Genomic DNA, 13,371 nt, shown 5'->3' with positions numbered 1-13,371 from the left:
AACTTGCAGTGAGCCGAGATCGTGCCACTGCACTCCAGCCTGGGCAACAGAGCGAGACTCCGTCTCAAAAAAAAAAAAAGAAAAAAGAAATGAGAGTAATGTAATGTGGTGCAGATATTTTCCCCAGAGAGAAAAATGTAAGTGTAAAAGAGATCCATTTGAAAAGTCATTTTGCAGGTCGTCCCTCCTACATACATAACGCAAATTGTCCAAAAAAAAAAAAAAAAAAAGTCTAAAAACTCATTTTGGAAAATTACTGATATGCAGCAATAACGTTGACTTTATTTTTTCCAGATATGGCCGCGTGGAAAGTGTCAAAATTCTCCCCAAGAGGGGATCTGAAGGAGGAGTGGCTGCCTTTGTGGATTTTGTGGACATCAAAAGTGCACAGAAAGCTCACAACTCGGTCAACAAAATGGGAGATAGAGACCTACGCACGGATTATAATGAACCAGGCACCATCCCGAGTGCTGCTCGGGGATTGGATGATACAGTTTCCATAGCATCTCGTAGTAGAGAGGTTTCTGGGTTCAGAGGAGGTGGTGGAGGGCCTGCTTATGGTCCCCCACCGTCACTTCATGCACGAGAAGGACGTTATGAGCGGAGACTTGATGGGTAAGTTCCAAGGTTTCTGTAGGCAGGTATTTTGTATTTGATATGGTGAGAAACAGAAACTCATATTTAGGGGCCCCAGACGGATTTAAAGTTTTGGGCATTCTCAAAGTTTCCTATTTTGGGTTGGAAACGGAAGTGATTTCTATCCCCATGGCTGGTATCTTATGGAATCATAGAGGATATTTCCTGCAGCTGATTGGATATCTGTTCCTGAGATATAATGTGATGGAAGATTTCCTATGGAAGCATCATTTTTGGAGTTACCTGTCTTCTAGAATTAATTATTCCTTCTCTTGGATAATGTTAAGTCCTTCCTTGGATATATCCCTTCTACCTGATGGAGCTATTTGGCTTTTGTGTTCATACTATATGGAATATTTCTGGAATATTAGAGCCTACAGATTCTTTTAGAAGTTGATATCTGCCTCTCCATTTTCACTACATAAAATGTACAAACAAATTGGATTGTCACAAAATAATCTAGCAGACCATAATGATTCAACCACTTGGATTCTACAAACAATACTTTAACATGGAAATGTGTACTTGGATGAAGAAGAGAGAAGGCAATGCTTGATTTTTCCATTTTGGATCTACACAATTTCTGTATTGTTGGAATTACACTCTTTGATGGAATGGGGAAAAATTAAAATGATGGACGTTTCCTAAATCCTGGAATATAGCCATTCTTTTCTAATTGCTGGGATATATGGGATGTCATGCTGTCAAGATTCCACTAGCCCAGGGAAAGAGGATTACTATATCATTTCTTAAGCAAGTTGCTGTCCAATTAAAGGTACTTTAGCTTTGAACACATGGTGATGATCAGTTGTGGATACAGCAATCAAAATTGACTGGGCTGGATGGCTACAAAAGTGAACTATTGGCGAGCAACTGTGCCTTCCTCATTTGTTGGAATTGTAGAGGATATTTCCTCTTCTGCCAGCTGCCTGATTCATACTTAGGGCTGGAAATATTTATGAATGTGGATAAATTTCTAATTGTCTACTATCTCAAGAAAGAAGTCTGGGGGTTTGAGAGTTACAGTTTGTCTGGGACTACTTGCTTCCAGTGGAATTATTTTGTCTGGTCACTAAGATTTTTTTTTTCTTGTGGTTCATCTAAATATCATTTGACACCCTTGCCCATTAAGAAGGTGGATTACCCCCATAAGAGGGGCCAAAATTGGGGAAGTTATGTTCACAATTCTCTCCCTAGATTTAATTGGGATTATAGGTCGTGTTTCCACACTTGGAAAAGGTTGGTATGTCCTGACCTGTGTATATTAGCCCCTCTCCTAACCCAAGTCAAACTCTCTTTTTTCCCCCACTAACTCTAGAAGTATTTAGTACTAATAGTGAATCAGAGAATAGCCATTAGATTTCAGCTCTGCTAGCTCTTGTGCCTGCCTTCTGTATCTTCTTAATGGATAAAAACGTTGCATATTTATAAAATAGCAGCTGTAGCAGTAATTGTCCTGGAACTTTTTTGCCTATTGCTTCTGTTAAATCATTAATAATGGCTTTCACTGATTAACATTTGATAGGGTGCTAAATTAATTATTTATGGCATTTTCTCTTAAGTCTCAAAGGAAACCCTCTTATTTGTTAGACATTGAAATACAAAAATTTCGAAACTGTAGTAAATAAAAGAGAAACTCATTTAATACATTTAAGTAGGAAAGATATAGAATGTTTATCATGCCAGTTTTTCACGATAGCAGCAGAAAAGCTAAACTAAGCCTAGGAAGGTGGGGTTGCTACTAAGAGAAATGATGGGCGAAAATGAGTATTAGTGGAGAGACCTGGAATCTAAGCATGTACTGGGGATCTAATATTAATTGTTACAATATTTTGCCAGATACTCTTCATTGGAGAGATTCTAATTCTTTATGTTTCATGATTCCTTAATCCCTTTTGATAGAAGATAGATCCAGAGATGGGTTGAAGAGAAACTCAAGTGAAATGGTCTTTTAGGAGCTGAGTTCTAGTTCTCTACAAAAGCAGAGAACTTTTGATTTCTTTTTAGGATTATAATTAGTTTTTAATATTAACACATAATTGCATGTGTGTAATTGCACATGCGACATGTTTTGTACTTTTTAGGTTGACAGATATTCACATCCCACTAAATGATTTTTTAAATTAAGTTACTTTGCTAATAGCGACCTTAGAATATCTTGTAGTTCCTAATGTTGCCTAATTTCATCACAGGCAATTTGAGTATAGCTAAAAGCTAAAAGAATGTATTTCCTGCAGCCATTAAGTGTATACATTAAGAAATTGAATCATGGAATAGTCATTTTTAAAGTCATTTGGAATTTGATGACACAGGAGTAATTTTTTAGTTAAATTTACGTAGCGTAGCATATGGTAACCTAATATTTTGATATTTGAAGTGGTTTTTTTTGAGATTCTATGTTTAGTATTAAATGTAATTGGGTACCTCTGTGCAGTCTGTGTAGTCTAGTTCATGTAGTCTAGTAATTTTTTAGAATTATCCAAGCAGTCAAAACTTAATGTAACAGTTAAACTTAGAAAATTTTTTCTGGACTTCTTGAAAGTCCTTCCTACTGTTGAGACATGCGCTGCAGCAGGGCTTTCATGTCTGAGTTAAAACATAGCATGGAAATGTGGCCTAAAAGAAATTTGTGAATAAATAAAATTTGGTATATACTTTAATCAGATGAAAGTGTAAAAACTTTCATATTATTAAAATAGTCTCCTCTTGTTCCGTTAACATGAAAAGGAGATTGTATATTTATGTATGCAAGTCAGAAAATCTCTAATAAAGTGAGCAACTGAGCTGCAGAACACTAGTCATGAAAGCCCAATATACAATGAAAACAATGATTCCTCAGCTGTGAAAATAATTTTTGGAGTCAAGTAAAATGTTAAGCTTGTTAGCATTTGCTTACTAAGTAGGTTAATGCTGTTTAGAAAATGACCAGTTGCAAAGACAAAGACAATGCTGAAGTGAATGTTTGCATGACTTGCTTTTAGTTTTGCTTGCTCCTTTCTGATTAAATATTTTTCCCCCTCCTAAATGCAGGGCTTCAGATAACAGGGAGCGTGCTTATGAACATAGTGCCTATGGACACCATGAACGGGGGACGGGAGGATTTGATCGGACAAGACATTACGATCAGGATTACTATAGAGATCCTCGAGAGCGGACTTTACAACATGGGCTCTATTATGCTTCTCGGAGTCGAAGTCCAAATCGCTTTGATGCTCATGACCCCCGATATGAACCTAGGGCTCGCGAGCAGTTTACACTGCCGAGTGTGGTACACAGGGATATCTACAGGGATGATATTACCCGGGAGGTACGAGGCAGAAGGCCAGAGCGGAATTACCAGCACAGCAGGAGTCGGTCACCACATTCATCCCAGTCTAGAAATCAGTCTCCTCAGAGACTGGCTAGCCAAGCGTCTAGACCCACAAGGTCCCCTAGCGGCAGCGGCTCTAGAAGTAGATCCTCCAGTAGTGATTCAATCAGCAGCAGCAGTAGTACCAGCAGTGACAGGTAGGTTAACAGCCTTTTGTTATAACAGATGAGCTAGCTTTAAACAAATTCTCAACAATCAGTGGGAATGGTTTCAGCATAGTATTATTTTTTAAAGTAATCTTGGATCATATATGTATGTAATCAGTAAAGAAACTGGCATGTGGCTATTGAATTAACTGTTCTAAGTACTTGAAGTTAAGTGATGATTTGCAAAGTGCTATTTTATCCTCCAGATGCACAATATTAAAATTAAATGATCAAAGAGGAAGGGAGGTGGTGACTCTAGCTGTGCAAGGCAAATCTTGTGACACTGAAAATATGGTATCTCTTTAACATTTTTAATTTTGTAGGTGTATAATACCAATTTATTTCTATTATTTTGAAGATTTGTAAAAGCTGATTAAATATGTATTGGTGAAATATATTGTTGACACATTATCAATGACTAAATCAACCTATGAACAAATTTTAGCTAATTTTAACATCAGGATGGTAACCAATTTATAAACTCAAGTAGAAAAGCTTCCTTTGAATGCAGGTTGTAACTTTACTGTTCTCTAAACTGATCTCACTAGTTGAGAATTTCTTACTACAAATAATAATAATTATTTTTTAAAGACAGAGTCTCGCTCTGTCACCAAGGCTGGAGTGCGGTGGTGCAGTCTCAGCTCATGGCAACCTCTGCCCCCTGGGTTCCAGCAGTCCTCCTGCCTCAGCCTTCCAAGTAGCTGGGATTACAAACGTGTGCCACCACGCCTGGCTAATTTTGTATTTTTAGTAAAGATGAGGTTTTGCCATGTTGGCCAGGCTGTTCTTGAACTCCTGACCTCCAGTGATTTGCCTTCCTCCGTCTCTCAAATTGCGGGGATTACAGGCATGAGCCAGAGTGCCCAACCAAGGAGTTTTATTCGAAAAGCAAAAATAGCAAGTTAAAGGTAATCTTAATAAGAAACTTAGCTTCAAACCGAGTTATATGGATTTTGAAATCACAGATCTAGGTATATGGTATAGATTATCCTTTAAGTAATCTGGGATAAGTTATTTACGTTCTTCAGGTCTCAGCTTTCCTTTTTTTTGAGATGGAGTCTCACTCTTGTCACCTAGGCTGGAGTGCAATGGTGTGATTTTGGCTCACTGCATCCTCCACCTCCCGGGTTCAAGTGAGTCTCCTGCCTCAGCCTCCCAAGTAGCTGAGATTGCAGGCGCCCACCACCATGCCCAGCCAGTTTTTGTATTTTTAGTAGAGACGGGGTTTCACTGTGTTGGCCAGGTTGGTCTCTAACTCCTGACCTCAGGTGATCCACTTGCCTTGGCCTCCCAGAGTGTTGGGATTACCGGCGTGAGCTACCGTGCCTGGCTAAGCTTTCTCATTTTTAATAAGGACCTTAATAAAGTTATTGTGAAAATTAAAATGAAAACTTCATGTAAAATGCTTACTTTGATACCTAGTATATGTTTAAAAAAATGCTGCTATTCAATTTGTTAAACCCGTATGACCTACTTTTCAGTTTAGGTGGTATATATTTAAAATTTACAGTCAAATTCTTTGACCTGATCAAAAGGCTCAGATTACTTTTCTTTTGCCTGCTTAAAATTAAGCAAATGGTCATGTAGTTGAATGGCTATTTTTAGGCTTCCTAAATTTTCTTATTCAAAATAATACGTGAAAACATTTTGTTTATCTGTCTGCCTATCTAGATATAATTCAAACATTCTGGAAGATTTTGCATATTAAAATGAAATGAGCATATAGTTTAGGAAGTCAGGAAAGTCGCGTTCTGTGCTCAGCTCTCAAGCCCTGTGACATGGATGAAAACTCTTTTGCTTTTATTTGGTATGCTGTCTAGATAAATGATAGATGAAATTCATTTGAACCATATAAGCTAATTATAAAATCTTGTTTTTCCACTTTTTTTCTGCATAGAATTGTCTAAAATACTCAAGTTTTTGTCATTTTCCACAAACCTTCCTCATTAAAAAGCTGCGACTGCATTCCATTGGATCAAAACTTATTGAAAAGGTGTTGAGGCACTGGGCGTGATGGCTCACACCTGTAATCCCAGCACTTTGGGAGGCTAAGGCAGGTGGATCACCTGAGGTCAGGAGTTCGAGACCAGCCTGGCCAACATGGTGGAACCCTGCCTCTACTAAAAGTACAAAAATTAGCCAGGCGTGGTGGCCATACCTGTAATCCCAGTTACTCAGGAGGCTGAAACAGGGGAATTGCTTGAATTTGGGAGGCAAGCCCCTGTACTCCAGCCTGGGTGACAGAGATGAGACTCTGTCTCCAAAAAAAAAAAGAAAAGAGAAGGTGTTGAGCCTGGGCAAAGTGGCTCACGCCTGTAATTCCAGCACATTAGGAGGCTGAGGTGGGTAGATCACTTGAGGTCAGGAGTTCGAGACCAGTCTGGTCAATGGTAAAGCCCCGTCTCTACTAAAAATACAAAAATTAGCTGGGGGTGGTGGTGGATGCTTGTAATTCCTGCTACTCAGTAGGCTGAGGCAGGAGAATCGCTTGAGCCCAGGAGGCGGAGGTTGCAGTGAGCTGAGATCGCTAGAGGAGAATGATGCCTTCAGAGTAGCATTATACTTTGATGGGAGTATAATGGATCCGCCCTCAGACTTGTAGGCTCAGAAGCTTGAACCCAGAGGCGATCTGATGAATTTGATGGAGCTTAATCCCTGTTCATGTAATTAAAAAAAAAAAAAAAAAAAGTGGTTCTATGCTTCTAAATATTTGCACTCAGAAAGATAACTGCTAGAAGGGTAGATGCACTTAGAAAATCTGCCTGTGGACTAAATTACAATAAAAAAGTTAGTGAGAAAGGGAATTTTTGATGATTATTTTATCACGTTAGGGTAGCTAGATGTATTCATTTATATACCAAAGGCTACAACCTAGAGGTTTGACATCTGACCAGCAGACAAAATTTCTTTTCTTTCTTTTTTTTTTTTTTTTGAGGAGGAGTCTTGCTCTGTTGCCCAGGCTGGAGTGCAGTGGCATCATCTCGGCTCACTGCAAGCTCTGCCTCGGAGGTTCATGCCATTCTCCCACCTCAGCCTCCTGAGTAGCTGGGACTACAGGCGCCCGCCACCACACCTGGCTAATTTTTTGTATTTTTAGTAGACACGAGGTTTCACTGTGTTAGCCAGGATGGTCTCGATCTCCTGACCTCGCAATCCGCCTGCCTCGCCTCCCAAAGTCCTGGGATTACAGGTGTGAGCCACTGCGCCCGGCCCAGCAGACAAATTTAATTCATCTTGTATAGTGTTTTAAATTATTGCCAGTATTTAAAAAATTGGAATTTCCACCTAAAAGGCCAGATTTAGGCTCTTGTATGTTTTATTTCCCTCTGATTTGCACTGTAGGACCATACCTGACAAGGAAGTAAGGGATCCTGAAATCTGCTGGTTGAAGTCACCTTCTTACCATGGACTTGGGGAAGAATCATTGAGAGATTCTTGCTCTGTTCCCCCTTTCTTATGTGTGTAGATTCTTCCTTTTTATAGATCACTATTTTTTTTTCCTTTTGAGAGATTATAGAGCATTTACTTAGGTTATTGGTTTCATTTCATATATAGTCATATTTTCTAGAGCTAACAGATTTCAACCCTATATTTACACGTTGCTTTTAGTGAGTTACTTGAATCTCATTCATTAATTTATTGATTCCGTCTAATCTCACTGATGTGACAAATTTTATGTAATTACAGCTTTTTTTTTTTTTTTTTTTAAAGACAGGGTTTCATTCTCACCCAGGCTGAAGTACAGTGGCATGATCTTGGCTTACTTCAACCTCTGCCTTTCGGGTTCAAGTGATTCTCTTGACTCAGCCTCCTGAGGAGCTGGGATTACAGGCACTGCCACCATGCCTGGCTAGTATTTGTATTTTTTAGTAGAGACAGGGGTTTCACTATGTTGGCTAGGCTGGTCTCGAACTCCTGACCTCAAGTAATCCACCCACCTCAGCTTCCCAAAGTGCTGGGATTATAGGCGTGAGCCACTGCGCCTGGCCAATGATAGCTTTTGTATCTATACATAAAAAGAACAGTGAGATAAATCTTTTGACTCCTGGGAGGACCTGATAGGTAGCATTTGGTTAGGCTATGAAGGATATGCAGTACTTCAACAAGAAGAGAGGAGGATTAGGCTAGACAGGTAACACTGTGGGCAGAAGAAGCAACCTGAGATGGAAGAATGTTTTGAGCACAGCAGATAACTTAGAATGGTTTAACTGTGGTAATGATTTTTTTTTTTTTGAGAGACAGAATCCTGCTGTGTTGCCCAGGCTGCTGGAGTGCAGTGATACAGTCATAGCTCCTGGGCTCATACCATCCTCCTGCCTCAGTCTGCTGAGCAGCTGGGATTATAGGTGCACATCATTCACACCTTGATAATTTTTAAATTTTTCGTAGAGACGAAGTCTCACTTTGTTGTCCAGGTGGTCTCGAGCTCCTGGATTCAAACGATCTTCCTCCTCTGCCTCCCAAGTGCTAGGATTACAGGTGTGAGCCACAATGCCTAACTTTCAGGTTTTATTCTGTATGCAGAGAGGGCCATTAAAATATTTAAGAAAGGAGATAGCTTGTTGAGATCTCTGCTTTAGAAAGGCAACTGGTGACTTATTCATAATCTCTGTTTTTCCTACTCCTGGTACCTCAGAGAAGGAAAATTTGGAACAGGTGGGAGAGACATTGTATTAAGAATCAGATTATCTTGATGTGTAAAAAACAGAATGAACTTTCTGGTGATACGAAAGAACAAGACTGAGTGACCTTAATGCATATCACAGAACCTATTGCCTTTCTCAGAATACATGTCCAATAAGTAGTTGAAATACTTAGATACAGTTCTTAGTTAGCATTAAGGATAAAACAAAATTGACGTAGATAGCTAAAAGTTTTTGCCATTTATTTATTTATTTATTTATTTATTTATTTATTGGTGAGATAGAGATTTACTCTTGTTGCCCAGGCTGGAGCGCAATGGCGCAATCTCAGCTCACCACATCCTCCACCTCCCAGATTCAAGCGATTCTCCTGCCTCAGCTTCCCGAGCAGGTGGGATTGATTACAGGCATGTGCCACCATGCCTGGCTAATTTTTTATTTTTAGTAGAGACAGGGTTTCACCGTGTTGCCCAGGCTGATCTCGAACTCCTGACCTCAGGTGATCCGCCTGCCTTGGCCTCCCAGAGTGCTGGGATTACAGGCGTGAGCCACTGTGCCTGGAGTTTTTGTCATTTAAATTGTGATTGAAGCAAGTGTACAGAAATAATAATCCTCTGGTGTTTAGAGTTTACCCATTATTCCCTTTTATTAGATGTTCTCTTTTCCTCTATAATTATATTGAATTCAAAGTGTAATATTTTGAGGTGTTATGAAATTCAGAATGTTCAGTTTTCCTTTTGGAAGAAATAAGTTACTTCTTGTGATTTTTAAAACTTGTGAAACTGTGACATTCCTAAAGGTCCTTTAAAGATATTTAAAGTTAGCACTTGTATAGTGGGCAAAATATAGCTTGGTTTTACCTATAGAAACAAGTTTGTTTTCTGTCTTCATGACTGATAGGGAAATTAATCAGTCTCCATAATCAGTCTCCATCCTTATTAATTGTTACAGTTTTGATGAAATGAGTAAATATGGGATTAATGGCAGTCTAGTTGTGAAGTCCTTATAAATAACACACCGACTGTTTCTGCAAAACCATTTACAGTATTTAACTGGTGAGAACTGGGCCTTCATGGCTGCATGTGCTGCTATGTACTGCTTGATGTCTTTTCGTTTCTCTGTCATGGCCATATATTGAGCCACATGTCTTTTCAACAGAACATTTTAAATGCATAAATTCCACAGAAGCATTTATTTTAAAATCCCTTGATTGAAGTTGAACATACTTTATTTCTATAGTTCCCTATTATTAGATCCCCCCTCCATTAAGTCATAAGAATTTCCTTCAGGCTGGGCGCGGTGACTCACACCTGTAATCCCAGCACGTTGGGAGGTTGAGGCGGGTAGATCATGAGGCCAGGAGTTCAAGATCAGCCTGGCCAAGATGGTGAAACCCCATCTCTACTAAAAATACAAAAATTAGCCAGGTGTAGTAGCGGGCACCTGTAATCCCAGCTACTCTGGTGGCTGAGTTGGGAGAATCGCTTGAACCTGGGAGATAGAGGTTGCAGTGAGCCAAGATCATACCACTGCACTCCAGCCTGGGCAACAGAGCAAGACTCCGTCTCAAAAAAAAAAAAAAAAAATTCTTATTTGCCATAAGCCAAGGAATGCACAGGTACTAACTAGATTGGTGTGGACAGCTAGCACATGGTGGGCACATGCAATGGGACAACCTGTACTAGGATGAAAGGCACAGCCTAGAGGGCTGGCAGGTGTTGGGTAATGCTCAAGTTTTAGAGTGATGGCAGAAGAGTACGTTGGTAGGCCCTCATGGCTCTGCTTGGCAGCATCACAGGCCACATTCCCCCTGGGGCTCTTGGTTCCCCCAGGGTCCAACCAAGTCTGAGTCATGGGGCTAGGATGAAGTTTCCCTTCCCTTCTCAGCAGGAAACCCCCTTCTTCCCAGAAGAGAGAGGGGAAAGGAGGCAGTGGGTGACAGGGTCACTGCATCCATCAGAAATTGGAATTTTAGAGCAAGCTTTCTTAAATATATTTAAAAAATTAGAATGAGCTGATTTTTTAGAAATGTATTTCTCACATTTTCATTGTATAGTTGTTACATTATTAAAATTTATTTTGCATTGTCATAAGCTAGAAGGATACAAGGGAGAAGCTTGGGAACAGGAAAGGGGGAAAGACAGACACACACACAGTTCCTGGGCAGGGAAGCAGACATGTGAAAGCCTTTGTGATGTTTGCTTAAAGTAACAAGGAAAGCATATAGAACTTCAAGTAACCAGACTTTTCAGCTCTTATGCCGTGTTAAGATACGGAAAGCCTTATGTCTCTCTCTTCTCCAGTGTGTTAGCTTTGCATTAGAACGATTTACTTTTTTTCTTTTTTTTTTGAAACAGAGTCTTGTGCTGTCGCCCAGGCTAGAGTGCAGTGGTATGATCTCACCTCACTGCAACCTCTGTCTCCTGGGTGGAGCAACTCTCACGCCTCAGCCTCCTGAGTAGCTGGGACTACAGGCGTGTGCTACCACATCTGGCTAATTTTTTGGCTAATAGGACTGCAGGTGTGAGCCACTGTTCCTGGCCTACAACAATTTACTTTTTAATTGAAAAGGAAATGAAAGTATTTCTTATTACTGATGGTATTCTTTGCACAACCTACAACCTGTCTGTATATTTTTTTAAAAATTACGTATACTGAGTAAAGTATATCAAAAGTCATCTATAACCCTATTACTTTTTTCCTAATGTTAGACAATTTAAAATTCTTTTTTTTTTTTTTTCTTTTTTTTGAGGCAGAATCTTGTTCTGTCGCCCAGGCTGGAGTGCAGTGGTGCCATCTCGACTCACTGCAAGCTCCACCTCCCGGGTTCACGCCATTCTTCTGCCTCAGCCTCCTGAGTAGCTGGGCCTACAGGCGCCCACCACCCCGCCTGGCTAATTTTTTGTAATTTTAGTAGAGATGAGGGTTTCATCATGTTAGCCAGGATGGTCTTGATCTCCTGACCTTGTGATCTGCCCACCTTGGCCTCCTGAAGTGCTGAGATTACAGGTGTGAGCCACTACGCCCTGCCTAAGATTCTTTTATGGGTAAACAGTAATTAATTGAATGAATTCTGGATTTTAACAACAGATATAAGGTTATAGAAAGGAATATGACCCATTTAACTTAAAAAAGCATGAAAGTCTCTAGTCTAATAAGAAGGATTTTTTTCTGTAAAGACCAAATCTGCAAATCATAAACATTTTAGATATTGTAGATTATAGTTTCTTTCCTAAAGGAGGAATTTTATTCACATATCCTTTTGTCTTTTCTTGAGGAGATTTTGCAGTTAACTTATTGTAGTTAGGAGAAATTATTTTCTTCCAAGTTCAAGTAGAAAATTTTTCAAAAATGCTGTCATTTTTGTAGTCTTGTGAAAGAATGTGGATGAGGCTATAAAGGTGAGGAAAACCATTAAGAATGGTGGCATTGGCCAGGCACGGTGGCTCAAGCCTGTAATCCCAGCACTTTGGGAGGCCGAGACCGGCGGATCACGAGGTCGGGAGATCGAGACCATCCTGGCTAATACGGTGAAACCCCGTCTCTACTAAAAAATACAAAGAACTAGCTGGACGAGTTGGCGGGAGCCTGTAGTCCCAGCTACTCGGGAGGCTGAGGCAGGAGAATGGCGTAAAACCCAGGAGGCGGAGCTTGCAGTGAGCCAAGATAGCGCCACCGCACTCCAGCCTGGGCAACAGAGCGAGGCTCCGTCTCAAAAAAGAAAAAAAAAAAAAAGAATGGTGGCATCGTATTTATCAAAGTGACAGTGTACCTTCCATTTGTCTCTCTTTTTTTTAAAACAGGTATGCGCATTCAGGTGTTAATTGGGAGAAGGAATGCTGATTTTATTACCTGGCTGTACAGTTTGTTACGATACGTGGGATATGCTGGGAACTGCCAGACCTAGCAGCAGTTTTAAAATATATATGAAGTAAAAGTCAGTTTCTTTCCTTTTCCTTTTCCTCCCTCCCTTCCTCCCTCCCTCCCTCCCTTCCTCTCTCTCTCTCTCTCTCTCTCTCTTTCTTTTTTTTAAAGGCAGTCTTACTTCGTCACCCAGACTGGAGTGCAGTGGTGTAATCTAAACTCACTGCAACCTCTGCCTCCCAGGTTCAAGCGATTCTCCTGCCTCAGCCTCCCTAGTAGCTGGATTACAGGTTGTGCCACCAGCTAATTTTTATGTTTTTAGTAAAGATGGGGTTTTGCCCTGTTGACTAGGCTAGTTTCAAATTCCTGGCCTCAAGTGGTCCATCTACCTTGGCCTCCCAAAGTGCTGGGATTACAGGCATGAGCCACCGAGCCTGGCCTGAAAGTCAGTGTTTTAAAGTATTAAAGGAATTAATAATTAGTGATCATTTTTCGGTGATGGTCGTAGAAACAAATTTGTCTGATTTATTATCAAAAGTTATAATAATGAATAGGCAAATAATTTCTGGATTCAGTGGTAGATATAAGTTTGTTTTGTAGCTTTGTGATTCTTTTTTTTTTTTTTTTTTTTCCTTTTTTTTGAGACAGAGTCTCGCTCTGTCACCCAGGCTGGAGTGCAGTGGCCGGATCTCAGCTCACTACAAGCTCTGCC

General features: G+C 40.2%; 1 protein-coding gene across 1 annotated transcript in view; it reads left to right on the top strand.

Annotated features, from left to right (window-relative positions):
• The first annotated feature begins 298 nt into the window (after window positions 1–298).
• Window positions 299–13,371, top strand: part of SPEN (spen family transcriptional repressor) — a 68,358-nt gene continuing 55,285 nt past the window's right edge. The window contains exons 1-2 of the mRNA XM_011993969.1: window positions 299–615; window positions 3,667–4,143. Coding sequence (XP_011849359.1) covers window positions 416–615; window positions 3,667–4,143 — 677 coding nt within the window. The 5' untranslated portion in view covers window positions 299–415. The remainder of the gene's footprint in view (window positions 616–3,666; window positions 4,144–13,371) is intronic.

Source organism: Mandrillus leucophaeus, unplaced genomic scaffold (assembly GCF_000951045.1).
Source record: "Mandrillus leucophaeus isolate KB7577 unplaced genomic scaffold, Mleu.le_1.0 Scaffold439, whole genome shotgun sequence".
Lineage (NCBI taxonomy): Eukaryota > Metazoa > Chordata > Mammalia > Primates > Cercopithecidae > Mandrillus > Mandrillus leucophaeus.
This window is presented reverse-complemented; position numbering and strand designations above follow the sequence as displayed.